Below are 27044 nucleotides of genomic sequence, written 5' to 3' on the forward strand. Positions count from 1 at the left end.
CTCTAATGGTCCACCTTACTAGAAAGTTCTCAGTCTGTATTCTACCAGAGTCAGAGACTGTAAACCGTATTAGCAGCTAATTAACGCTGTAAAGAACTCCTGTGTCATCAAAGTACTGCTAATCTGCTTGTTATTGGTGGTTATTGTAGTATATAAGTTGCCTTTATACATAATACTGTTGGCCAAGCTCTGTGCCTTAGCTCCCTCATAATCATGCCTGCTCTGTTTTATAAAAAGTATGTAAGGGTCCTTTTATACAGAGCAAGAAATTGTTGGAACGGGCAAACAATGAATCACTCATTTTCTGGTCTTTCACGGACCGTGTCGGTGAAGGAGAACGACTGCTTCTTACATGTAATGATTTGCAAATGACTGAACAATAATTTTTATGCCTGCCTAAAACGATTGACGATAAGCGAACTATCTTGTCATTCAATCACTTGCCGTGTTTACACTGTTTTTACACGATTATTGTTCAGTTTCGCATTACACAGCGATTTTTAGTTTTAATTTTTTTTGAACAATAATCATTTCATGGGAAAAGACCCTTAGCGAGAGATCAGCCCCTGCCAGGCACCACTAGCTATTCTGATTTCCTTAAACTATGAGGGATTACGCATCTTGAAATTAAACATGCCTAGGAGGTGTTCAGCTGCCCTATATACGGTATATTCTTGGCAGGCAGTCCCACGGAGACCTGTCATTATCTGTACCGTCAGCTTTTAGTAACGATGTTTTAGATGTAAACCTGCCTTTTTCTTGGTTATAGACATTTGCCAGCAATGTTATGTTCAAGTGCTCAACCCAACAGACTGCTCACCTCATAAAGATAACAGGTTACTTGGCTTGGGAAGATGCGTTTTGGCCACAGCGGTCTTATGCTGATGACATTCCCTTTAAGCAGGCCAACATATGACCTATTGTATAAATCAAAATTTTCTACTAAAGGAGTTGTGTGATTAAACTTGTATATATTTTTTCCTTATAATAACTGGGCAGGTTATGAAATAAAAAACGCATACTCTCTTGTCTTCAGCCCCATAGAACCAAGCTGAGCGGCTCCTGCTGCCTTGTTCCCCATCACGGACAGCTGCCAGAAGTCAGGTGACTGCTGCAGCAAATTGGAGGCACTGAAAATCTGAGCGCTGATGCCAGGAGTTCAGAAGATGACGCTGCTGCCTCTAGTTTCAGCAGTCACCTGACATCTGGCAACTGTCCAGGACTGAGGAGTGGGAGCCACTCAGCTGGGTCCTGGGGGCCAAAGACAAGGGAGTATGCCGTTTTTTTTCCTCCTTAATAACATGCCCAGCCATTAAGAATCTCACAACCTCTTTAAGCACATCTTTCTTTTTCTTTTTTAGAATTTTTTTTGTCTCCCATATAGATAACACATGATCCACCATTCACAATAATGATGGTGGCAGTTCACTCTTCTCCCCTCCCAGCACAGTGACCTCTGTGTACAGATGACAGAAAATGCCTACAGCGCACTCCCATATATGTAACTGGGTCAGGTGCTGCCCATTGTGTAAATGGCCCAGGAATTCTGCTGTAAAAGCATTTAGAGAGATGCTTTAACTGCAGCTCAGAGAAGACGGCGGCCCCCACAGTCATGTGTGCAATAGAGTAAATCTGCAATAAACAGATTAGAGAAAAATGTTGTGCCTCCTGCCCACGGTCATGTTGGACTATGCCAGTGGAATATTGCAGCGGAGTCTTACCCCCCCCCCCCCCCCCCCCCCAAAGACCCCATACAAGCCTCTTGCACGATTCCCAGCCAGCGCACATGACCCACCAGCGGTGATGGGTAATCTCACAGTGGAAATATCGCGTGACGGATGGCTCCCATTAACTACAGTGGAAGCCGACTGCACGTTTTTCTGCGGCAATTAGAACAATTTCCATGATTTCTTTTACGCTGCGGAATTCCGCGGTAGAATTCCGCAGCATGAACGTTGAGCTATTAGGTTCAATAGAACTTAATAGCTGCGGGATAACGCAGCGGATTTCTGCCACGTGAAACGCGACGGAAATCTGTTTGTGGGATTTGGCCCATTTACAGGTAATGTCGGTCAAAATTTGTTCAAACGAATAAAGTTGAGCAATAATCGTTCAGTGTGAAGGTGAAAAAAATCCAGGCTCTTGTTGCTCACAGGTGTTTACGCTGACTTTTCAGTCAGTTTAAAAAACCTCGTTGGCTCACTGGCTTCTCGTTTTGTGTAAATGCTCCCGGCTCAGCGCTTCCCATACGAGGTGAACCGCTGGCTGAGAAGCCCACAACAAATCTTTCTGTTTGAATGCTGTGCACGAGCACGGAGGACCTTAGTGGTGATGTCAGCGCTTGTGCAGTTGTCTAAAAGACCGTCGGCCCGTGTAAAGGACCTTTTACAGTTCAGGGTGTAATTGGTAGAATAACAAAAAGTGATTATATTCCCTTTAACAGTTCAGAATATGTCACTAGTGTGTTACTTTAAGCTTTTCAATTTTGTTTGCTTTACATACAGTAAATGAATTAGTAGAAAATACTAAATTATGGCACACTCGTTCAATGTTGCGAGGCTTTTTGCTTCAGCAGCCACTAAAAAGCAAAGTAGGGGTGTCCCATACATTAGACATTGGCGCAGATATATTTTTGATAATTTAAGTTTATTGGCACTAAATGCATCAGAAAATTGTCTCATACATGGTTTGTCACATCTGTATTTTTAGACCTTTTTGGACACTTTTTTTTTTCCACCTGTCCGACAAAGGCATGGCCTAAGTGCGACAAATTTTGGTGCAAACTTATCATAAACTAAGCTAACTAATTGGTAAAACACCAGATTTATCATTCAGCAGAGTCTCTGTGATCTTCCGCATTTAAAAACTGTCTATTCTGTTTGCACTGTCTTAACCATTAGGCCTGTTTCACACAGCTGAGAATCTCGCATGCATTTGGTGCGTTGCAAGACTTGCAAAACTCGTGCGACTATGAACTCCATACACATGATCGATGCATGTCATATCTTTTCACGTTCCTCGGAACGCATTGCTCGTTGTTATCAATGGAACAGTAAAATGTATCGCAAGCTATGCAATATTTTCCGTTGAAAGCCAATGGGAATCACTTGCCTATCCTCTAACATGCTGGAGCATCACTACTTCACAGAAGTGATGGGAGGTGTTTTTCCCCCCCCAGAAAAACGCCTTGCATCCGCGTAAAAATGCATGTTGGCGAGCGTGATATCGTGCAGAATTTCCCGTAAGTAGCCTTAGGCCTCCTGCACATAGGCGAAAATTCCGCAGAGGGCTTTCTCGCAGAATTTTCGCCCGTGGAAGCTGCCATAGGATTGCGTTAGCAAACGCAATCCTAGGCAGACGGCCGCGATTTGTCTGCGCGAAATCACGCTCAGAAAATGAATCGCGGCATGCTGTGAGTCCCGCACAGAAATCTTACTCCCTGGCTGCCGGCTCCGGTCTGCGCATCAAACAGCCGGAGCCGCGGAAGCAGGTGAGTACGCGCTGGTCCCTGCAGGGGCGCAGGTCGGGTCCCGCTGCGAGAATTCTCGCAGCCGGATCCAACCTGGACGTCTGCAGGCGGCCTTAGGCTGCATTCAGTTGGCCATGTTTGAGTTGCACCTGAGATTCTTGAGTGCAGCTTGCATCGGACAGCACATGGAAACCCCATGTTCTGTCTAAAGTATGGGGCCTGTGCACATTACATGTCCTACATCTGTGAAATGGATCAGAATAGGACATGCTGCATTTCCCCCCTCCTTCCAGATGGGCCATCACTGCGTGTGAAAACTTGCACATCTGAATAGCCTCATAGGCTATAAATGGTCTTAGTGCTGTCCATGAAATACATGGACAGGAAAATGGCATGTGAATTTGCCTATAGCCAGAATTAGTACATCTGCCACACCATGTGTATGGGGGTAGAGACACCTCCCGTGAGCTCCTGCAGTGCAACAGCACTCAGCTCAGCATCAACTATGGGGGAGCATTTTCTGCGTCCTTGTTCCAGTCAAAAAACCGAAGCAAAACAGAACTGAAGCAGACTGAAAGCCTTCCGGTTTTTTGAAAACCTATTGAAATCAATGGGAGAAAAACAACTGATCAGTTCATTTGCTTTACATCCTCCAAAAACTAACCCGAGACGGAAACCCTAAACTGAGCCCTAACGCAGATGTGAAACCACCCTTATGCTTTATTTACATGGGACGAATGTCGGCTAAACGTTCTGCACAAGTGGGTGACGTCACCACTAGTTGCTCGGACAGAACGTTTAGACAGGCAGATCATTGCTGATCGCTCACTTCTCTCTATGCTCCACTTTCTGTGTGACACACTGAGCGGGAAGCGTTTGGACGCAAGAAGTGAGCGAACCTGACTGTAAGTGAGCGATAAACTAATAGTGCACGGTTTTAGTCTGAGGCTGTATTTACAGGCAAGTGTGATATTGGGTCAGTGAAAGACTGACTGTCTTCCTTGCGTTTTTAATGCAATTTTCATGCGTTTTGCATGATTTTTATTTATTTTTTTCTTCATGCGTGATTTGCATGTGTTTTTACATCTGTTTTTCTCGTGTGGATTTTCACTTATTTGTACTTGCTGGGTCCTTTTTTTATTTCCAATAGGTTTTTATTGAAATATTGACAAATGTCCACTTTCACAATTCCAATCACGTTTCCAATAACATACATATAACTAATGCATGGAAAGTGTTTCAATAGTCATTACACTATTATTTTACTTTTTCCAACATAAATGGGAGTTGGGTAGGAGGGGGCGGGGGGTTAATTAACAAGGGTTAGGATCTGTGGGTGGGTTAAAGGGGTTGTCTCGCGAAAGCAAGTGGGGTTAAGCACTTCTGTATGGCCATATTAATGCACTTTGTAATATACATCGTGCATTAAATATGAGCCATACAGAAGTTATTCACTTACCTGCTCCGTTGCTGGCGTCCCCGTTGCCATGGCTCCGTCTAACTTCAGCGTCTTCTTGCTTTTTTAGACGCGCTTGCGCAGATCTATCTTCTCCATTCGGCTCGTCTCGGTATCACCGGCATTTTGGCTCCGCCCCTTGTACGCGTCATCGCGAAGCTCCGCCCCGTCACACGTGCTGATTCCAGCCTCTGACTGGCTGGAATCGGCACATGTGACGGGGGCGGAGCTTCGCGATGACGCGTACAAGGGGGCGGAGCCAAAATGCCGGTGATGCCGAGACGAGCCGAATGGAGAAGATAGATCTGCGCAAGCGCGTCTAAAAAAGCAAGAAGACGCTGAAGTTAGACGGAGCCATGGCAACGGGGACGCCAGCAACGGAGCAGGTAAGTGAATAACTTCTGTATGGCTCATATTTAATGCACGATGTATATTACAAAGTGCATTAATATGGCCATACAGAAGTGCTTAACCCCACTTGCTTTCGCGAGACAACCCCTTTAAGGCATTAAATCAGTCGATTTGCTTCCTTAGTTTGGGGTTGTCTATTTCTTGTTATCCGAGTTCTTCTTTAGCTTGGTATTCATAATTGCTTTTGGTTATTGGTGTGGCAACAATCCTTTTGTTATTCCGTCCAGCCAAGGTTGCCATGTTTCCTTGTAGTTACGCATTCTGTCCTGTTTGGACGCATACAATTTCTCAAATGTACAATGCTCAGATACCATATCAATGAGTTTGTTTAAGGTGGGAGTGTTAGTGGATTTCCACTCTCTAACGATCAGTAGTTTAACGCTAAGGAGAATGTGTGCTATCAACTTCCTGTTGTGGGGTGGTGTTTTTTTCTAGTTCTAGTAATAGTATGGCCGTCTGCGGTCCAAACGTGATTCTCAATCCTAATAGTCGGTTAATCATTGTTAGTGCCGAGTTCCATAGTGGGCGTATATGTGGGCATTCCCATAGAAGGTGTAGTAGGGATCCGGCCCTCCCACATCCTCTCCGACATTGCTCTGAGGTGTTCGGGAAGAGTGATGCTAATTTCAGGGGAGAATAGTACCATCTCGTCAGCACTTTCTGGTGGACCTCTAGTAATCTAGAGCTAACCGTGCTTTTGTGGGCTCTTCTGCAGGATTTGGCCCAGTACTCCATATCATAGGATGTCTTTAAGTCCCTCTCCCAATTAAGTATGTGGATTTTCTTTTGTTTGTTTGTGTCTCCTCTAGCTTTTCCGTTGAAAACCTCATAGCAGAATTTCAATTTCGTCTTTGGGTTTCCTTGAGCCTGGGTTCTTTTTTTCATGTTATCCCATAATAAAGTGGTAAAATGGGATGGCACTCCAATAGAGTGGGCGATTCTTGAACAAGAATCGCACAAAAATAGGATATGCAGCAATTTTTATTTTTATTATTCAACTTTTGACTATCGGTCAGAGTGAAAAATCGCATGTGTGCATTAGGCTGATCATGTGAATGGGTTCTTTTGCTGTGCGAATTCTGTCCATCTTGGACTCGGACAGAACTCGTGCATGAAAATCGGTGTAGATACAGCCTGAAATTCAAGCTCTGCCAGCAACTAGTCAACTTAAGAGGTAAAGTAAGTGAACACACTCCCAGTGAAACAGTAAAATATGATTTTTATGGATATATTGTTTTGTTTTGTTTTTCTTCTTCCTTTAGGCTGGGTTCACACATTGCTGATTTGTCGCGGTTTTGCCGCGTTTTTTCTGTTGCGGTTTTGACGCAGAAGAACTGCTTCTACGGCAAAACCGCTTCAAAGGTTAATTTAGGCTTGCGGATTTTCGTGCGGAAAAATCCGCACGTGGTTTTTTCCTCAGTGCTTTTTTGCTTTTTGTCGCGTATTTGGTGCGGTTTTGGCTGCGTCTATAGAGGTCTATGGACAAAAAAGCGCTGCGGAAAAGACCAAATAATGAACATGCTGCATCTTTTAGAACCGCGACGCAGTTGCATTTCCGCACTGCGGCTGTGCGGAAAACATCCGTCCTGTGAGAATAGCTTTTTGGCAAATCTCATTTGTGCTGCATTGCACTGCAAACACAGCGGTTTTGCCGCAGTGCGGATATGCAACGGCAATCTGCGGCAAAACCGCAGCAAATCTGCCCTGTGTGAACCCAGCCTTACAAAGCCAAAGGGCCTTTTTACACCAGATCTGTTGGATAGAGATTCCCGACAGGTCATCTCAGCAACAATCGTTGCTGTGCCTTTACACAAGAACGATCATCGCTCAGTAAATGGAGACAGGTGAATGGTATCATTCTGGTTCACCCATCTCCATTCACAGTAAACGGGCAGTCGTTTATAAATGATACTGCCTGTTCACACAGGCCAATCTGTCGTTCTGTTTTCTGCATGTATTAACTGAATAAAAAGCGAATGAATCAGTCAGGCCTTGTATTTAGGTTGAGTATAAGCCACTTTTCACTGGGATAGAAGAGTAAATTGAAAGTAACGTGTCCCTAAGCCACTTTTCACTGGAGAGATTTCAATGTACTTTACCTGTTTTGAGGGTAAGCTTGTATAGACTAACAATATTAATAAACCCAACATAAAATTGCAAGCAATTACAGGGGATTTCGAAGTTATTTACAAAAAGGCTGCCCATGTTAAGTAATAAAAGATCCTGTGCTCGCCTTCCCCAGGTCTGCACTCCTCCAGCACTGAATCTCCGTTCTTCCTATTGGCGTTGCGTTTGCAAGCTGCAGCCAGCCAATTACAGAGCTCAGCAATTGATTGCTGAGGCCTGCGATTGGTAGCAGTAGTCTGTGATATGTTGTTCAGGGCCTGTAAATGAACCCAGATATCTGGGGATCTGGGATGGTTAAGTATAGGAACTTGTATTGGTTTTTGTTTGTTTTTTTTCTTTTCTCGCTTAGCTTGGGCAGCCTTTTTAAATTCGCTAAACGCCTTTAAGTTTGCGGTGTTGCAATATACTTTAATTAGGTACATTTAATGGTGCATTAACTTCAAGCCAAGCTCTTAATCTATGATGTATTCATATAGAAAATACACTGGAAAATCATGTAACTATACCTTATTCAAATGACATTTCTTTGCTGAAAGTGGAATACCCCTTTAAGATCTCTTTTTCCAACAGCCAGTATAATTGGTAATAGTCCAAAATGCACACTGTGCTTACACGTTAAGCTCTAAACATATAAGCATGTGAGCATTTTGGGGTTTTTCATGAAAAGCTTGCAGGAAGTATGAGATTTTCTATGAAGTGCTAGGCAGTTGCTGCTGATTCTAGTTAATTCATGTGCATGGCTTCCTAGTCTCTGATGTAGGCTCTTGTTGAGCTAAGGGTAGTTTCACAACTGCCGCAGGGATTCCACTTTCTTGCTCCGTTCGGAACCAATGGTTCTGTCTCTGGAACAGAATGGCGCCAGACGATAATAGGGTTTGCCTGACTTCCAGCTGCAGCACTTTTTCTTCCAGTATTTTCAGCCGTATCTGTGATGGAACCTCCGGCCTGAGTCTCCGACGCAGATATGAAACTGACCGAACTCCATTAGGATGGTGAACTGATTTTTGCTTTGTCATTTTGTTGATTTCCAAGTTTAGAGCTTAGTTGGTGTGAAGCGCTTAAAAATAGAAGTAAAAACAGTTGACCAACAACATGGTGAATTTCTTGTACTTGGTTATCTAAAAACTGTGTGACTGGGAAGCCGGGGATTTGGAGCCCTATATCATAAAAATTTTGGGCTCTCCATATTAATTTGTGGCTAATTTTACAGCAAGTGGAAGAATCCTTTAAAACGTTACCAAAGAGCACTGAGAGAATTGTTCTGTCCATGTCTGTAAAGTGATCTGAAGGTAGCTTTTCATTTTAAATGTCTGTTTTTTAGGCAATTGACAGCTACAAATATGCGCTAAGGTTACATGCAAAAACCAAATGAAATTCTGTTGGTCATCTGAACAATCTTTTTCTCTGTCTGGAAATGTGATGCCTTATTTGTCAGCTTTATTTTAAGGATTGAAGTTAAATAAGATTCTCTGCCAGCATTAATACTTGTAAAGTCATAAGTGCCACATCACTCGTTAGAAGCGTTTGCAAAGACCTGTCGTATTTAGGGTATAAGACTACTTCACTAATTATAAGAGACAAGGCAAAATCTGTTAGACTGAATCTTAAGTCTTTTAATGTGATAAATATTAGAAGCCTGCATAATTGCACTGATATTGTCTAGATTTTCCTGTGTATATAGTTGTGACTGCATATACAGGAGGTGAAGGTGAGTATTGAAGGTACTGTACATTTGATGTATGTCATGTTCCTCACTTAAATGCATATACTGTTGTTGCATTATGTGTATAGATTACTTAGAATAGTGATGGTTGCTGCAGAGCTTACCTACGGGTTCATGAACAGGACATGACGTCACCAGTGAGTGTTAGAGAAGATATAAGGCTTCATGTATGTATATACAGTTTGCTACATTAAGAAATTTTTATCTCCTAAAGAGGGCTTCCACCCAAAACGCAAACAAACTCTTGGAAAGAGAATATTAACGCAGATGAAATTTATTTGTGGGAATATTTTTTTTTACCCGCAAGTATAAAAGTTGTTTCATTCTTTTGTGGTCCTGATTTAGTAACATATGGATTAGAGAAGTGAACTCCTAATCTTGTGAAATTGTAGTCTTGCAACAGCTTGAGGGTTACCTGTTGGTAAATACTGTGGTATTGTATATGGAGCATAGATTTAACCCCTAAACGATTGCCCTTATGTTTTTTTTTACTTTGGTTGTTAGGGGGTTATTCCAATGCATGGGGGGGGGGGGGGGGGGGGGGGGGGTTTGGTCTTTTTTCTTTCTTTTTCTTTAACACTGCATTGGAAACCTGGCACGGGGATTTGGCTGTCCTGACAACAGCCAGGCACTAGCTCTAATAGCTAGAATGCTGCACTGTGATCTTGAAGTTCCAATCAGTTGCTCTGGCACCCCCAAGGCTTAAACATGGACTTTCTTTGGAAGCCCATGAGGCTGAGCCTGATAGGGCCATATAATACATTGTAATATGGGAATATGTATGCAATGACATTTGAAGTCCTCGTGTGTATGTGTATTATGGAGAGGGAGACCTTCCCCTAATAACTGGATAGAAAGTGATCAAATCCTCACATCAACACACCTGATAAGGGAGGGGGAGACCCTTGCACAGCACCGTTAACGGAATTAATTTAGCATATTTATACAGCATGGGGGAGAAAAACCGCCTGTAGGAAGCCTGGAACAAAAAGTGATCCAAACGTTATATGGTCCCAAGAATGGGATAAATGAAGACTAGAGCGCATCACACAAAAACCCTCATTGAGCTCCGTCAACATAAAAATACTTTGGCTTCTGGAATCCACGGACACAAAAAAAAGTCTTTAAAAATAATTAAATTGTGTTTTTAAAAAAAGTATAAACCTTGGCATCTCTGAAATCGTGCTGACCCAGAGAAAAGTGCAATGTATGGCGATAGAAACTTTTTAAAATACACTGAAAATACAAAAATGTTTATGGGCTGAATGTGACTATAAAGAATATTTTTGGTTGGACATCCCTTTTTTTAAGATTAAATTCTGGATCTGTGAACACTGGAATCATAACCAAGAATTTCTCACAATTAACCCCATAGTACCCATTTTAATTTGTCATCGTCTCATCCCTAGAGCCATAGCTTTTCTGCCTTTTGCCATCATAATGGCTGTATGAGGGTTTGTTTTTTGCAGGACAAGTTGTTTTATTGGCATCCTCTTCAGGTACACCTCTATTGCATTATAGAATTTACTTTTACATCTATTTTAGTGTGACTGGAAAACTAAACAAACTGTAGGACAAACGTACTAGTCAAATCTAATAACAGTGTAAAATTATAGCAGTTGGTCCAAAAAAGAAAGCCGCACCAAATTTATCATAGTGGCTAATGCTGGATGATAAATTTGTCGCACTTCTAGACACTTGTCTAACTTTACATCACCCAATGGAAGCCTGCTTTGTGACTCAATTTAGGTGCGTGTTGCATTTAAGTTGTGTGCTGCTCTTCTAAGCCTCTCCCCTTATTGAGCAAGTGGCAGAAAGTGTCTAAAACCTTGTCATATGCCTTGCACCACGCTTATTTTATTTTTTGTGGCAATTTGTGAGCCAGAATTCCAGCCCGTTAACTTGGTAAATTCCCCGTGTGTGTGTGTGTGTGTGTGTGTGTGTGTGTGTGTGTGAATATTTGTGTGTTACTGTAGGCTAACAACAAACGTCCTGCCACAGTGGTTTGGGCTGTGAGAAATGCTTGCAGAAACTGCACCTAAACTGAATCCATCTGTTCAGAGTGTATTGCCAAGTGGGAGCATTTAAAGGACTTGGTAGACTGTTGTATTGTAAGGGAATGTAGCTTGTATAGGATTTTTGGTTCATTATCGAATATATGTAACTATGAAGAAAAGAAATCATGTGGATTTGTGGTGGGGTTCCACCCCCACCCCTGTGGGGTTTCCCCCTCTAGTCTACATGATGCAGTTTATTTTTAAGAAGCTCCTGTATTGTGGACTCCTCCCTGCTACATGGTCTGTAAATGTAGCTGGTTGTTTATTCTTTATGCAGCTGCAATTAATAGGAGTTAATTGTTCTGTAAATAAAGCTTAATTACTTTATAAATGTACAACTTTTTAATACACCTTTTCAGCTTCTCCGCCAGTTGCTGTCAGTGAATAAGAATTTCTGTTTACGTTTTTAGTGGCAACAAAACTGTACAAACCCAGTCCTGCTCTTACAGCTCTGCTGTATCCGTTCTAGTAGATCATCTTTGTAAGCAAGTACATCAAATCTGAGATATGCATCTGGCTAGATTAGAAGCTGTTTAATGCCTCATGTCCACAGGCGGATCAGATTCTGCAAGCGGGAAACTACAGCGGAATCTGACCCTGCCCGCGGCCGAGGACCCTGCATACCTGTGCGGGCAAGCGTAGTCGTCCGCATGGACCTCTGTACTTTAAGTTTTCTGTAATGCAGATGGTCTGCACGGCTTGCCGTCAGACCAGCGCAGTACAGATGTATAATTTTTAAATCTGCTTTCCCGTGGAATACGTGGCCCATCCACAATTCAATTGCAGATGGGCCACGGATCGGAAGACTTGCATTGACTTCAATGGAAGCTATCTGTGCAGGATCCGCACTGAAATAAAGTAAGCTGTGATTGTTTTTTTTTATTTATTTTTTACCGGCCAGCAAATTAAATCTGCAAGCTTTAGTTCATTTGCTGGCACCCAGGTTTCCCCATGGGCAGCTTGAGTTATGGATCTCTCGCACGGGTTCCGCATATCAAATCTGCTCATGGACATTGGGCCTTACTCCATAGAGTATTGCCTAGACTAGATACAAGGGTATCCCATTCTCAGCTGAGAGCAGGACTAGCTATGGACTACAAACAAATGTCTTAAGTATGGTGAGGGATTAAAATGTAAAGTATATTCCAGAGTATTGTAACTTTTCATTATACAGTAATGGACCCTCTCGGGTGATTTATGCTGCAGTATGGGAGAGGAGAAGCTGAGCTCCATGCTATATAGGTTTGTGACTTGGAGCAGTAGTTGAATAATACACAGAGTGACTCCTAGGAGACATGGTGAGAATCAGGATTACCTCACCCAGGCTGACACTTATCAGTAGACAATAATACATGGAAAGCAGACTGTATGGGCGGGGTAAGCTCAGGTGTCCTGTCAGTATCATATCCTGTTCTCAGATAGGGCGGCATAAATCGCCTGAAAGGTTTGTGTTGAAATTTATTAACCTAAAACTGGTTGGCCCCTGTAAGGGATGGAGTACACCCCGCTCCCCATAGGCTGAGGAGATGAATACTAAGGGTATGTTTAAATGACAGTGACGTCCCTGCTAGTTCATTCGCTCTTATACAGCCTGTTAAGACAAGCAAATGCATCACTAGCTCATTCAAACAAGAATCACTCAGTCTTTCACATTCGCTGTATAAGTGACTGAGAAGAACTGAACGATTGCTGTTTAAGCTGATTGAGTGAACGAGCCAACAATGTTTATGCCTGCATAAGGCTGCCTGTCCACAGGCGTAGCGATATCCCGCAGCAGATCGCCGCCGGGGAGCAGGAGACAGCTGACGATTCTCCAAACTGAGCCTATCTGACAGATGGGCTCACCGTGGCAAATCGCAGCATGCTGTGATTTGAATCCTGCGAGCGGAGAATCGCTATGGAAAGCTTCAGACAATGTCATTCGCTGGCCATTTATCGCTGGTGGAATCACGGCCGTGGACATGCAGCCCAAAATGACCAACAAGCGAAAAGCAAACTATTCTTAAGTCTTCGCACGTTTAGACCTAGCGATTTTTCACTCGTTTGATAATCATTCCATCTAAAATCACCCTAAGCCTTGTTAGTATTCTACATTATCGGTACGGTAGAGCAGTCGTTAAGTCCCCCATCACCTGCTTTCCCAATCTACACAGCACTGCTCATAAGTCAGCTTCAGAAAACAAGAAATATCAGTTGTGTATTCAATTGCTAATGTAAGAACTGGAACACTTCAAATATGTAGTGATCTGTAGGGCAAGTTAATAAAACCATGAAAATGTCACGTTTCCCTTAAAGGGTACCTATACTTTTACTTCAGAGCGCCCTGCTTCTGTGGCTCCTAAAGATTGTTCCACATAGCGCTATATCAGGCCATCTCTGACTGCCGGAAGGAGCGGAAAATGTCCGCAGGAGCGCTCCAAAGTAAAAGTGCAGTTTCTCTTTAAATTAGACGGTAGGTAATGTATAAACCTGTGTATATATACGCGTGTGTATAAATGTTATATTTTACCTGATTTAAAAGAGTTATTCAGTTTTTACAGAATAAGAAATCATACAATTTTCTAATATACATGTATTTAAAATTCTGCTCACATAACTTTCTTATACCCGCACAGTGGTCCCTGTATACACAGTAGAATGGTAGTCTGTGAATTGGTCTAGACATGGTCTGGACGCCAGTCATGTGACCTCTGGTTTTCTACTGATGGGGATCAACCATCTAATATGTGCATAGTTGTTTGAGGAGCAGAGCTCGCACAGCATTATGACCTGTAGCATCTCATCAAGATGTTCAGTGTCTGTACAGAAGCAGCTCTTATTCTTCATCTCCACTGTTTGGTGTCTCGCCCCCTCCCTCTCCAGGTAACTTTAGGTAACTCGAGATGATTGTGTGGGGGAATTTTCTTACCTATCTGTTAAAGCACACAACTTTGTCCAGGTGATGTCATCTTAATAAAATAACAGGCAGAAGAATATAAGAGCTGCTACCCCACTGACAGACCTGATGGGATGGTGCTGTAGTAGTAATGTATGTATACTCATTCTACTCTTCACCTATTCGATATCTGATCAGTGTTGGCTGAATACCAGGAGTTACATGACATGTTTGGGTTACGTGACTGACCTGCATTACTATAGACAGAAGAGTCCATGAACTAGACCATTCTGCTGTGCAGATGGGGGGAATGCTGTGGTATAAGAAAGCTACGTGAGCAGAACTTCAAATGTATGTATATTAGAAAATATTTCCTGTTCTATAATAAAAGCACTAGAAAGTAGTTAATCTGATCTTTTTAGCTATTTAGTTACTGCTTTTTATTTAAAGGATTTAATTGGCTCTTGATATTTAAAGGAGTTGTACCAAAATCTAGTTATCCCCCTGGATGGGAAATAACTATGATTGCTGGAGGTCCATCACAGGGTTCCCCACTGATGCCGAGAGCGGTGGTTCAACAGTCTCCACATGAATGGATCTGCGGACACACATGCACACTGCTGCTCCTGTCATTTAACTGATAGCACCAGAGATACTGAAATTAATGAAGCAGTGTTGTGCATGCGCGTCCTCTGCTCCATTCATACGAGGTCCACCATTTTTGGAATCTGAGGGTCACAGTTGCTGGACCTTGACCGATCATAACTGGTAAAACCCCTTTAAATAGTTTGCTCTGATCGCAGTGGCTGCTATCATTTGTTGTAAATAAAATTAATCAACCACTTAGTAATGTTAATGTGCAACACCACAGTAGCCATATACATTGGATCAATATCGGCTGATTCTGTCGCGTTTAGCACCAGCTGACCCATCAAATATGCACGCATGACTTCTGACTATTCCTATGGTGGCAGATGTCCGGTAAAAGAGTGGAGCTTCTTAGATTTCAGCATGTAAGGATATTTTTTGTTCTATGGCAGGTGAGCCGCAGCCGTAGGTGTCTGTCGGCTTGCTCTTCTTTCCCTTTTGTAAACATGCATATTCAGCCAAGAGTGTGTTGGGAAGAATGCAAGCATTTGGCCAACAGCTATCTAAGGTGGATGGTCCCCTTTTTAAGGTGACCTTTCTCTGGGATTTCAACTGATCTTGTGTGTAAGGGTCCTTTTTACACCGCAAATGCCAATCAAAGCTAGTATAACTGGCAATTACAGGTCAATTCAAAGTGTAATGTATGAGGAAAAAGCAATTGTACATGCAGTTGTTTGTCCCCATCATTGTTGGCAGCACATCGGCCACTTTACATAGGAAGATGTGCTGCTGACCATTTTATTCCAGCTGCATAGAAGATGCCAATGAACAAGTATTTTTATGTGGCTTACTGGGAAACTTTGGAAAGTTTTGAGTGTTTTAATATACAATGTCTTCATATAACTTGTCTAAAATGTATGTTTTCGTTAGGCTTTGTGAATTGAGGATTGGTGATGAACTATTTCTGGGCTTTTAATTGTTAAATACAATAATTGTGTTTAATGGCTTGCACAAACATCTGTTACTGTTCAGGTCAGTCTAACCTGTGTGATGTGGCATTTATAACTTTACATGACTTGTGTTCTCACAATCAAGGTTTTGTCATCTGACTGTACTCTTAGTAGTTTTTTCATGCTTGTGTATACCGCTAGTTGGTTCTTTTAGTTGGGAGGTGCAAGGACGATTCATTGTCCTCCCTGAGGTACCAGTAAACATGAAGATATCCAGACTCTAGAAGAGCACTTGGGTAACTAAGCGGCAAACATTGCTATAGGTTTCATTTTGACGGGGAAATGCAATAACATTTGGCAAGATCTTAACTAATGGTAAAATAGCATTTGGAATGTTAATATACCCTTGTTTTGATAAAGAAAACCCTTTTTGCCTTTACAGCCAAACAGGCAAAAAACTAATGGCGAAGTGTCGAATGCTTATCCAAGAGAATCAAGAGCTGGGAAGGCAGCTGTCCCAGGGTCGTATTGCTCAACTTGAGGCAGAGTTGGCTTTGCAGAAGAAATATAGTGAGGAACTTAAAAGCAGTCAGGATGGTAAGGATTACAAATGGGCTTACAACTGCATCTGTTGCTGTTTCATTTAACTTGTACCTTCTGGTTTGGAGATGCACAAACTTTAATATTTGGGAAGTATACCAATCCATTCAATTCCCTAAGGGTGGTTTCACATCTGCTCTGCAGATTTCCCTTTCCTGCTCCATTTGGAGAGCAGAAAAGGGGACTACCTGGGGCTGAATGGTTTCATCTCTGGATGGAACTCAACAGTGTGGGGTGGACCCCATTGACTATAATGGGGTCTGCTCACTTTCCACCTGGCAGTATTTTCCAACTGCATCTGTGACTGAACAGGTTCTGATGCAGATGTGAAACTGACCTGATATTGCTTTAAAGGGGTGGTCTCGCGAAACCAAGTGGGGTTATACACTTCCGTATGGCCATATTAATGCACTTTGTAATGTACATTGTGCATTAAATATGAGCCATACAGAAGTTATTCCACTTACCTGCTCCGTTGCTAGCGTCCTCGTCTCCATGGTTCCGTCTAAATTCGCCGGCAGCTTGCTTTTTTAGACGCGCTTGCGCAGTCCGGTCTTCTCCATTCAGCACGAGCCGCTTCAGTGTGCTCCCCGCTACAGCTCTTCTGCGCATGCGCAGACGAGCTGTCACTGCTCGGGAGCGCGCTGAAGCGGCCATTCTGCACCATCCTCTGTTAGAGGAAGGTGCAGAAACTGGAGCTGCCCAGCGGAGAAGACCAGCCCAGCCCAGCAGCCCCGAGAAGCCTCCCAGGTAAGTGATGGGTCGGGGGGGGGGCTGCCGCTGCGCCGGGCTGCGCCGGGGGGGGGGGGGGGCTGCCGCTGCGCCGGGGGAGCTAGCGCTAGGCCGGGGGGGCTGTCGCTAGGCCGGGGGAGCTAGCGCTAGGCCGGGGGGGCTGTCGCTGCGATGGGGGGGGCTGTCGCTGCGCCGGGGGAGCTAGCGCTAGGCCGGGGGGGCTGTCGCTGCGATGGGGGGGGGCTGTCGCTGCGCCGGGGGAGCTAGCGCTGGGGAGCCGGGGGCTAGCGCCGGTTACCTGCTGTCTGGTCGGCGGCTGCGGGGCGTCTGGTCGGCGGCTGCGATGCGTCCGGTTGCCATGGAGACACAGCTGGCGGCGTCTCGGGAGCGCGCACGTCGGGCTGCAGCGAGCGACTGGGAAAGAGCCGGCGGCCATCTTGAGGAAACTTTTATAACTTGCTGAAACGCTGGAACGGTAAGTACGAACCAGCTAGAAATGTCATTTACAGGGGGGCTTAGTAATGTATGTTTAATGGGGGGGACTGGGCAAAAAAAAAAATTAACTGCTTCCTCGAGACATCTCCTTTAATTGCTTCTGGTCATCTAGAGCAGGGAAATGGCTACAGAGGGTTTTGCAATAGGCTTCAGTCTTAAAGTCTTCACCCAAAAATAAGCTAGCTATTTATTTTGTGATTGGCTGTCCAACTCCCTTGTAGAACTATCAAGGAAAAATCAAATGTTCTGGTTCCTCCAGAAAGAGGTTTAACTATTCTGTGCATTGGCTATATGGTGGTGGTCCCAAATGAGACACTCTTCTGTTAATCCATAAATGCACTAATAGGGTAATTGAAGGGCGTAGTTTTGCTTCAGAAAAAAACATTTTGAAAGGGAATTTGTTACTTTATGGTTCCCTTGATAGATTAGTTTGTATTCCAAACCAGAGATTGTCTTAGAAGCACTTCCTAGTAAAATAAAAATGCCCACTGTGCCCATCTTGGTAGTTAAGAGGAAATAGACCTTGGAGTTTCATCTGGGTTCTGTTCTGGATCCCTTCTCCCAAGGCCCCCTGAGTAACCTTTTTTGTTTTTGCTTTTCTGAGTTTACGTTAACACTTTCCAATCCACTGTCTGACGTCTTAAGACATTCAGATTGAAGACTGTACAGCTCTGATGTCAGAAGACGTCCCGCAGGATATTCCTACTTTATATTACTGGCCGCTCTGTTGTCGGGGGGCCTCTCCGGCATGTCCCATACCTCAGTACTGGCTGTAGCCAGCAGATGGCGCCATTGTATAACGGCAGAAAGAGAAAACCTCCTAGGAAACCCTGAATCCAAAATTGGATTGCAAAAGGTTAAAGGCTGATGACCCATCAGGAAGACAGTAAAAAAAATCATGTCATATAAATATTTTGTACATGTTATGTGAATAGTTAAGCTTTCTATTAAACACATGACCTTTTCACAGGATACATGATGAATGTATGATCGCTGACAGCTATTGCACCCTGAAACCCTTTGCTGGATAGAACAGTATACATGCGTGACCACTGCCCCATTCTCGTTCACTTCTATGGGACTAAGGCTATATTCACATTAAGTGCGATACTGGGCTAAAATTCGGCCCAATATCATGCTTGCCAATGTGCGTTTTTCACACCGATGCGAGGCGTGTTATGTTTCTTCCCCCCCCCCCCCCCCCCCCCCCCCCCCACTTCTGTGAAACTGGAATCCTTGCAGGTGTTTCCCACTGATTTCAATGGGAAACCTTGCACATTGCTTGGCATGTGAGTGCCATACGATGTCTTTTAAGGTCCCGTTAAAAACCATGGGTGAGGTATTCTGTGTGAACGCTGTGATTTTTACTTTTTTTTTGTGAATAAGTCCACTCAAAAGAATGGAGTTCATATTCGTGACTTTTTTCACCTCGTAATGCACAAAACTTGCATGAGATTCCTGCTCATGTCAATAAGCCCTAAGGGAGCCTTTCCACCTGTTTGACATTCGTGTTAAAAAAAAAAAAAACCCCAATGGGGCTTTCATGTTAAAAATGCATCGCACAAAAATCGCAAAGCACAAATTTGTGAGTCTTGGGCGATGCCTTTTTAACATTAGAATGTTCCATTGACATTCGCATTAAAAAAAGCAAGTGGAAAGGCACTTCTAAGGGATATACTTGAGTGTAGCATTGCTAGACCAGCTCTATAGTGAGTGAATGGGGCAGTGGTCTCACGTGTTCACGGTTACTCTAATCATTGGGGGAATTCGCAGTGCAGTGTTTCAGTGATCCCTGGGAAGCCTCAATAGTCAGACCACCAGGGAGCTTACATTTATCACCTGACCTTTTGATGGGTGATAAATGTACTTATTTCAAACTGACTACATTAGCGTACGCAACAAGATTACTACAGAAAATGTTCTCCAGTTTGTCCTTGCAGATGATAGATGTAGAACTGCACAAGATTCTTGCACTTGAAATATGTCACCATAATACCTTGGTTTGAGGGAGCGCTCCAGTGGTTGGTTAATGCAGTGTTGTTAAATGCTGCTTTATGAAGAGTCAGCAGGGCATTTTTGTTAGAGATTTTTGTTGTCATATTGTCAATTTTCACTGGCGGTTCTTTTCTTTAACAGAACTAAATGACTTCATCATTCAGCTGGATGAGGAAGTGGAAGGCATGCAAAGTACTATTTTGGTTCTTCAACAGCAACTGAAAGAATCCCGTCAACAGCTCTCACAGCTTCAGCAACAACAGTCGCAAGTTCCTGCTAACAGGACTCCTAAAGAAGAACCCAAAGAAGAGGCAGAAGCAATGAACAAGGACTGCAGTCGGGTGGCAAATGGACCAAGCAATGGTGGCTCTTCTCATCTGAGAAATCACAGCTCTGCATCTCTTTATAGGGAGGGTAGTAGTGCAGAAGAAGACTTTCCTGGGTCTCCTATGAATGAGGAAAAGCTGTCCAACCACTCGGAGGAGAGAACTGGTAGAGGGGGGTCAAGCTACTTAAATCAGCTTAGTACTGGGTATGAAAGTGTAGACTCACCTACTGGAAGTGAGAACTCTCTCACTCACCACTCTAATGATACAGACTCCAATCACGACTCTCAGGAGGAGAAACCAAGGAGTGCGAAAAGCAACAGAACTGTGAGCTCCCGCCACATTCAGAATGGCTTGGACTCTGGAACAAATGTGCAGGGATCTGTTTTGTAAAAGGAAAAAGAGAAACAAAACCTTATTTTTGTTTTCTATGAATTCAAGTCATTTAATTTCACAGTTCAACTGTCCAAAAGTGTATATTTTGTCAGAATTTTTTTGCCTTTTTTTTTTTTTTTTTGTTTTTTGTTTTTTCATTGTTGCTTAATGTAATACCTCTGCCAATTTGGTCATTTTAACAGCTAATTACACTCGCAAACAAAATTGACATGAAATAGACATTTATTTTTATGTAAGATAATTAAAAGTTGGAATAATAACTTTATGAATTCCTCACCTTAATGATGTCTGTACAGCTGCTAATATCTTAAACCTTTACCGTGTAGTGGGATGTCTACCCGTCTCTATTCATCACCATTTTTAAATAGTGCTGTATGGGTAAGACCACCAATTCTTGCCCAGTAGCAGTATCATCATGAAATTCTCTGGTAGTTTGTGTTGAATGGTTTTATTTTCTCCTTCCAATTAACTGTACATACTATTCCTACTTTAGATGGCTGAATGTTTGACACTAGTGTGCAGTTCTCTCAATTTTTCAGACAGTTGTACTTTGTTTATGCATATGATCCTGTGACTCCAATATTACCTTGCCTGTACTGACCAAACCAAAATAAAGATTTTTAATAATGTCACCTTTTATACACCTTTTTGTTGACCATGTTCACCCTACAAAGTAACATTTAAATTGATATTGGTTTGATGTTTCCAGGGCTGAAGCCCTCCTGTAGACAACTGGGTACATGCTTATATGTTGGAACAGTGCCATCGTATCACATTTGTCAGCCTGCTATCAATGCAATATTTTGGTTTTTTTTTTTGGTTTTTTTTTTTATTGCATCTAATGTACAAATGGTGTGTTGTGAATAAAACCACTTTCCTCTGCATGACCTGGCTTGACCCTACATTACAAGGCCCATAACTCCACATTGAGAGGAGAGGGAGGTGGAGCAAACTAAGGTACCTGCCTGAGGCAGCAGATGTAGGAAACGGTAAAATGGGGGTACTGTCAACCAGAGGGGTTGTGAAAAAACGTTTGTAAAACACCAGATAGAAGCCTGGTACATGGCGCAAAACTCCCCAAAAAGTTTTTATAATGGGTGAAGTTTACGCAATAAATCAGTTACACTGGACTGCAGACTGGAGTGGAAAAGGAGGTGGAACAACCCCGTGGTGGTGTATGTAGACTAGATATAGTCACTAGAGTTCCAAGCTGAGATTCATGTGGAGGTACCACCAACTAGCGTTGTGCTTGTATGGACAGGCACTGAAACTAATAGAGACCAAGATAGAACTACTGGATTGTGGTGCAACCCTCTAAAGACTTATTGAGAAACCAGTTAAGTAGGAGAGAATGTTTTCTATTGGATGAAATTAAAACCCAGCAAAAAAAAAACAAAAAACCTTGTTTTCAAGGACAAAGCCTCTTCCTCAGTTTTTGGCTGGGTTAAAGCACAACCATAGTTGTAAGTGGATGCTTTGTCATACATAGGGATTCAACAGGGTAGACACCACTATTGCAGGAGATGGCAGCCTGACTCTTTCCCTCCATGCATCCCTTGTAGCAATGACGTCTTCCCTGTTGAGTCGGTTGCCCTATTTTTTTTAATTTTTTTATGGGACAGGAAAACGCATCGCATGCCGCGTGAGATGCATGCGAGTGTGATGCGAGGTTTCCCACTGACAACAATGGGAAACACTTGCCAATACTTCGTGGCTGAAAGTTTTGCCAGAGGATCGCAACCTCACATTAATGATGGGAGGTGGTTTTCACAGAAAATCCTCGCATTCGTAGGTACACAGCAGGTTCATTAGCACTATATCATGCTCTGCTGTGTGAAGGTAGCCGAAGGTTGATTCACAAAGTAGACAAACCTACACACTAATTGCTACAGACACTCGAAGCACAGAGGAAGCCCTGCTAAAGAGAAGACGCTGACTTGTAATAGTTCCTCAAAATTGTACATGGCATTTCTGTAATACAGTAACTTCCTAAACAAGTGCGGCAGTTTTAAAAATATGCCAGAATTATTATAGTGGCTAATGTTGGACAAAAAATTTGTGATATCTCCTAGACACTTTTTTTTCTAACCTTTTTACTACCTATTGGTTGGCTCAGTTGCAGAAGACTGGCACACGAATGCAGAGCTCAACTGTCTGACATCCAGGCTCCTTCTCTAAGGACTACATCAGAGCTAGCTCCAGTCCTGGCCATTTAATCCCTTAGGTGCAATGGTCAATACTGATTGTGGCATATAAGTGTTTGACGGTGACATTGGAACCCCACTCCCCTCCTTTTAGCTCCTGCCAATGGGTTTCTATGATGGCCAAAGGCATAACAATAGCCACTGGGCCTGCCATCCATGGGAGCTTGTTAGGCCCTGCCGGAGGCAAAGACTAATAGGATTGTGTAATACAGTGCAATATTGAAGTATTGCAGTATAGTGTAGGAACATTGGTTCTTGCAAAGTTTAAGTCCTCTAGTGTGACTAAAATAAAAGTTTTTAGAAAAATATTATATAAAAAGGCAAAAGCCCCCACTTATTGTTGCATTTGTAATGACGCAAATAAAAATTATCATGTTATATATGTTTTTTAAATAAAATCTAGCCAATTTCACTCCATACAGGATGTATAATATACCAGCTGCACATACATAATTATATACAGGAGATATCCAGGTTCTACCAGCATGGTTCATATCACTATATACAGGGAGATGTATATACATCTCCTGTATACAGTGATATCGACCATGCTGGTGTAAGGCCAAATGAAAAGTCTGGTACCGTGTTAGCCAGTAGAACAATGTGATTGTTCCCAGCAAGAAGTATCGTATCCATAAGATTACTTAGTTTCTCTTGCTGGGAATCACATGGTGTAAGGCCAGCTTCACATCTATGATGGAACCACCAGTCGGAGGTTCTGTCACAGAGCTGGCTCAAAATACTGGAAGAAAAAGCACTGCGTGCGGTCTTCCGTTCAAAAGCCGGGAAGCTGACGGACCCCATTATAGTCAAGGAAGTCTGTTTGCCGCTGTTCAGTTCCATCCAGAAACAGCCGTTTGGCCATGGGGATTCTCCTTTCCTGTTCCCCAAATGCAGGTGTGAATCCATACGAGGGGCTCATGCCCACGGCCATTACACTTTTTCAGTTATACGCGCTGCCTGCAGCAACCACGTATGGCACAGTGCATGGCCACAAATCACATACAAATGTTTTTGTTTTATTTTTACATTTCCCACTTACCAGTTTCCCTGAAAATAAGACATAGCAGGATTTTTCGGGATTTTTGAGGATGCAAAATGCTTTTTCAGTATTTTTGAGGATGCTTGAAGTATAAGCCCTACTTCAAAATTGAGCCCTATTTACAGTTACTAAAAAGGACAATATAAATAGTGTCCAGGCAGCTATACATGTAAAAAAGTACAATCTATTGGAGCAAAAATTAATATAAGACACTGTCTTATTTTTGGGGAAATGGGTAGTTCAGAGTGGGGATGCATATGGAAACGTTGCCTATATGCAATGTATAGAGTATGGACAGCGTATTATATGCAGCCCATATAAGTATATAGAGCTCACGCTGTGTACATACACAGAGATGGAGTCTGCTGTAATTTTATTTCTCTTGTGTATCGATATGCAGTGTCTACACACCAGTGTGCATGGATTGATTTTCATTGACTTCATTCACCGCATATCACGCGGCCATGCAACGCTGTTAAAACACGGTTGTGGACATAAGCCCTTACCTGGGTATTTATGGTATATAATTATATATGTGTAGCTGCTAAATGTTATATCTCCTTGTATACAGTGAAATGGAGCAAGTTTGTATAACCTGGGGATCTACTGTATATAATTATGTATGTCCAGCTGGTATATGTTATACAGCTCCCTGTATATAATGATTTGGACCATGCTGGTGGTATCGGGTAACGCAGCATGAGCTCTTACCTGGGTATCTACTGTAGTTTATACCAGCTGTACATATAAAATTATATACAGGAGATACCCAGGTTATACCAGCATGCTCCATATCACCATAAACAGGAGATGTATAACTTATACCAGCTGTACACATATAACCAGACTGACCTGATATTGGAAAAATGGTTGTAAACGTTTTAAGAACTGTGGAGCCAAGGATTCGGCTTGAACTGTTCACCGGCCGCCTGGTCTTCCACGTTTTGGGGACACGGCAACATTCAAACTGGTAAGCACTTGATATGAACGTCAATTAATACAACGGAGGCCAATATGCGACTACCAAAGGACCTAGATAAGCTGGGGGCTTGGGTAGTAAAATGGCAAAGGAAGTTCAATGTTGATAAATGTAAGGTTATGCACATGGGCAGGAGAACGGATCTCACCAATGTACACTAAATGGGGTACAGCTGGGGAAAAGGGATATGGAAAAAGACCTGGGGGGTACTAGTGGACTGTAGACTTAACTGGAGTAACCAATGCCAGTCAGCTGCTGCAAAAGCTAATAAGGTCTTGGGGTGCATTAAAAGAGGTATAGGGGTGAAGGACAAGAACATTATCCTCCCACTATATAAGGCACTTGTCAGACCTCACATGGAATACTGTGTACAGTTCTGGTCACTGGTGCTCAGGAAAGATGTCACAGTGCTTGAGGGGGTTCAAAGAAGGGCAACTAAATTAATAAATGGAACGGGGGGGGACTGGAATACCCAGAGAGGCTATCCAAATTGGGATTATTCACCCTGGAAAAAAGGTGGTTAAGAGGCGACCAAATAATGATGTATAAATACATGAGGACAATACAAGGATCTCTCCCATGATCTGTTTATACCCAGGACTGCGTCAGTAACAAGAGGGCATCCTCTACGTCTAAAAGAAAGCAGGTTTCATCACCAACACAGAAGGGGGGGGTTCTTTACTGTAAGAGCAATGAGACTGGAACTCTCTGCCTGCGGATGTGGTGATGGCAAAATCCATAGAGGAATTTAATACGGGACTAAATGTCTTTGTAGAACGCTATGATATTACAGGATATAGACATTAGGTGACCTCCAAATAAGCAAAATGACTGCTTGGGTTTTTGCTTAACATAGGAGCTTTGACCTGGCCTGATAAGTCACTCAATGTACCAAACTAAAACTTTATGGCAGTGGTGCAGATGTAACAAATCTAATGACACCAAAATCATCCACCAAAGGTCATGCAAAGGGGTCAAAGTGTTGTGCAAGAAAAAGCCTGTAGGCTCTTTTGTATTACATTATATAAGGAGATATCCAGGTTATACCACCATGCACCATATCACTATAAACAGAAGATATACATCCTGTATATTGTGATATGAAGCATGCTGGTATAACCTAGATATCTCCTGTATATAATTATATGTACAGCTTGTTTAACTTATAACAGCTATACATACAAGAATATATGTGGTACATTCCTCGTTGAATCGCATCATCTGCTGATTCCACTCTCCTCTTTAGGCACCACTGGCCAGACCAATTACATGACCAGCATTGCATTGCCAGACGGTAGTTTTGACCAATCACAACTGCAGTATCTCAGTGGAAGCGAGGACCTTGCGCCCGTGGAGTCTGCAGCCTGTAATTGGCTGCCAGCTCCTCAGGTAATTGCCCTCTATTCCTTGAGTATCATTCACAGCCGGGCCACAGCAGTGAAACAGTATATGGCAGAGGGCCCACGGGCTCTCTTCTGCTAAGGAACTGGGTTGCAATAGCCCCCCCCTATCGGTATGCGGGTGGGTCCACCTGCTTTCCACCCGCTTGCCCAGCTTTTGGACGGAAGGGAAAGTGCTGCACGCAGTATTTTCGGCTGAATGTGGAGGTTTCGATGCAAGTGTGAAACTACCCTTAGTTATCTCCTTGATTTTCATTAATCCTCCTTGTGTATTACATTTGAATGATGTTTTGAAGGCTTCAAAACCAATCAGTAGTTTTCCATAGAGTTATGGTTTCACCATTCAGTGGTCGTCCTGCAGCCCATTAATACTGTACGTTAAGGGACCGCTGTGTAAATCTGCCGCACGGTGAACAATTGTAGGAAACTGTCCGTGGGAAGGGCGGCTTATATCACTATTCTTACTGGTGCTATTATTGTCAACCCAGGAAAAGGCAATAAACCCCTATGGGGTGGAAGCTAATTTTTCTCATTTTAGGTAAAAATTTCCTTCCCCTTTTCAAATGTGGCAAGCCAAAGAGATCCCTCAAACCGACGCACCTTCAGAGGCAAACTAGTGATTACAATGTAATCACCGTCTGAACCATCCTGCATAGGGAGGCGAAGAGTGCTGCAGGCACCGCAAGCCTAGGATGCGTGGGCACGGTGCAAGAGGAATGATAAAAAGAGCTCTTTAACAAGGCAGGTAATGCTATGCAAGGGTTATAGCACTGCGCTGCTGCATTGTGGGTGGCGGCAGCGCCTGTGGCTTGTGAGTGGACCTGATGTTGCCTCAACAGTAGACGGCAGGGTCGGAAGGCCGGGTTGCAGACGAAACCTTTTTCGGGTTATTGCTTCTCGGCCTTTTGTCTAAGATCAAGTCTCCAAAAGCAGAAACTACAAGCAAGAGTTCCAGTGCAGTAGCCAACCAAGCACTTTATTTACACTTTGCTTGCCTGCTGTGGATTATTCTAGCGGTTTTCCCCAACTCGCAACATTGTATCCACTGAGCAGCTGTGTCTTGCAGGGTGCAAGCGGAACTGTTGGAAGCAAAACCGAAGACCAGTTAATATGCCAACTGCACTCCATATTTCGTACAACTATGGTATAAGCCAAGTTGGAAACATTGGTCAAGCACAACATCATTGCACTCTTCAGTTACAATGTATCCTGGGAGCTT

The 27044-nt window shown here is 43.1% G+C and overlaps 1 protein-coding gene across 4 annotated transcripts in view; it reads left to right on the forward strand.

Moving 5' to 3' along the window:
* Window positions 1-20832, forward strand: part of WTAP (WT1 associated protein) — a 52286-nt gene extending 31454 nt beyond the window's left edge. For 3 of the 4 annotated variants that reach the window (XM_066595979.1, XM_066595980.1, XM_066595981.1), the window contains 2 exons: window positions 16099-16253; window positions 19620-20832. In XM_066595979.1, coding sequence (XP_066452076.1) covers window positions 16099-16253; window positions 19620-20197 — 733 coding nt within the window. In that variant the 3' untranslated portion in view covers window positions 20198-20832. Of the gene's footprint in view, window positions 1-16098; window positions 16254-19619 lie in introns of those variants that run through there. The other variant, XR_010791187.1, reaches the window with a different exon arrangement.
* The last annotated feature ends 6212 nt before the right edge of the window (window positions 20833-27044 follow it).

This window comes from Eleutherodactylus coqui, chromosome 3 (assembly GCF_035609145.1).
Source record: "Eleutherodactylus coqui strain aEleCoq1 chromosome 3, aEleCoq1.hap1, whole genome shotgun sequence".
In the NCBI taxonomy this organism is placed as follows: domain Eukaryota; kingdom Metazoa; phylum Chordata; class Amphibia; order Anura; family Eleutherodactylidae; genus Eleutherodactylus; species Eleutherodactylus coqui.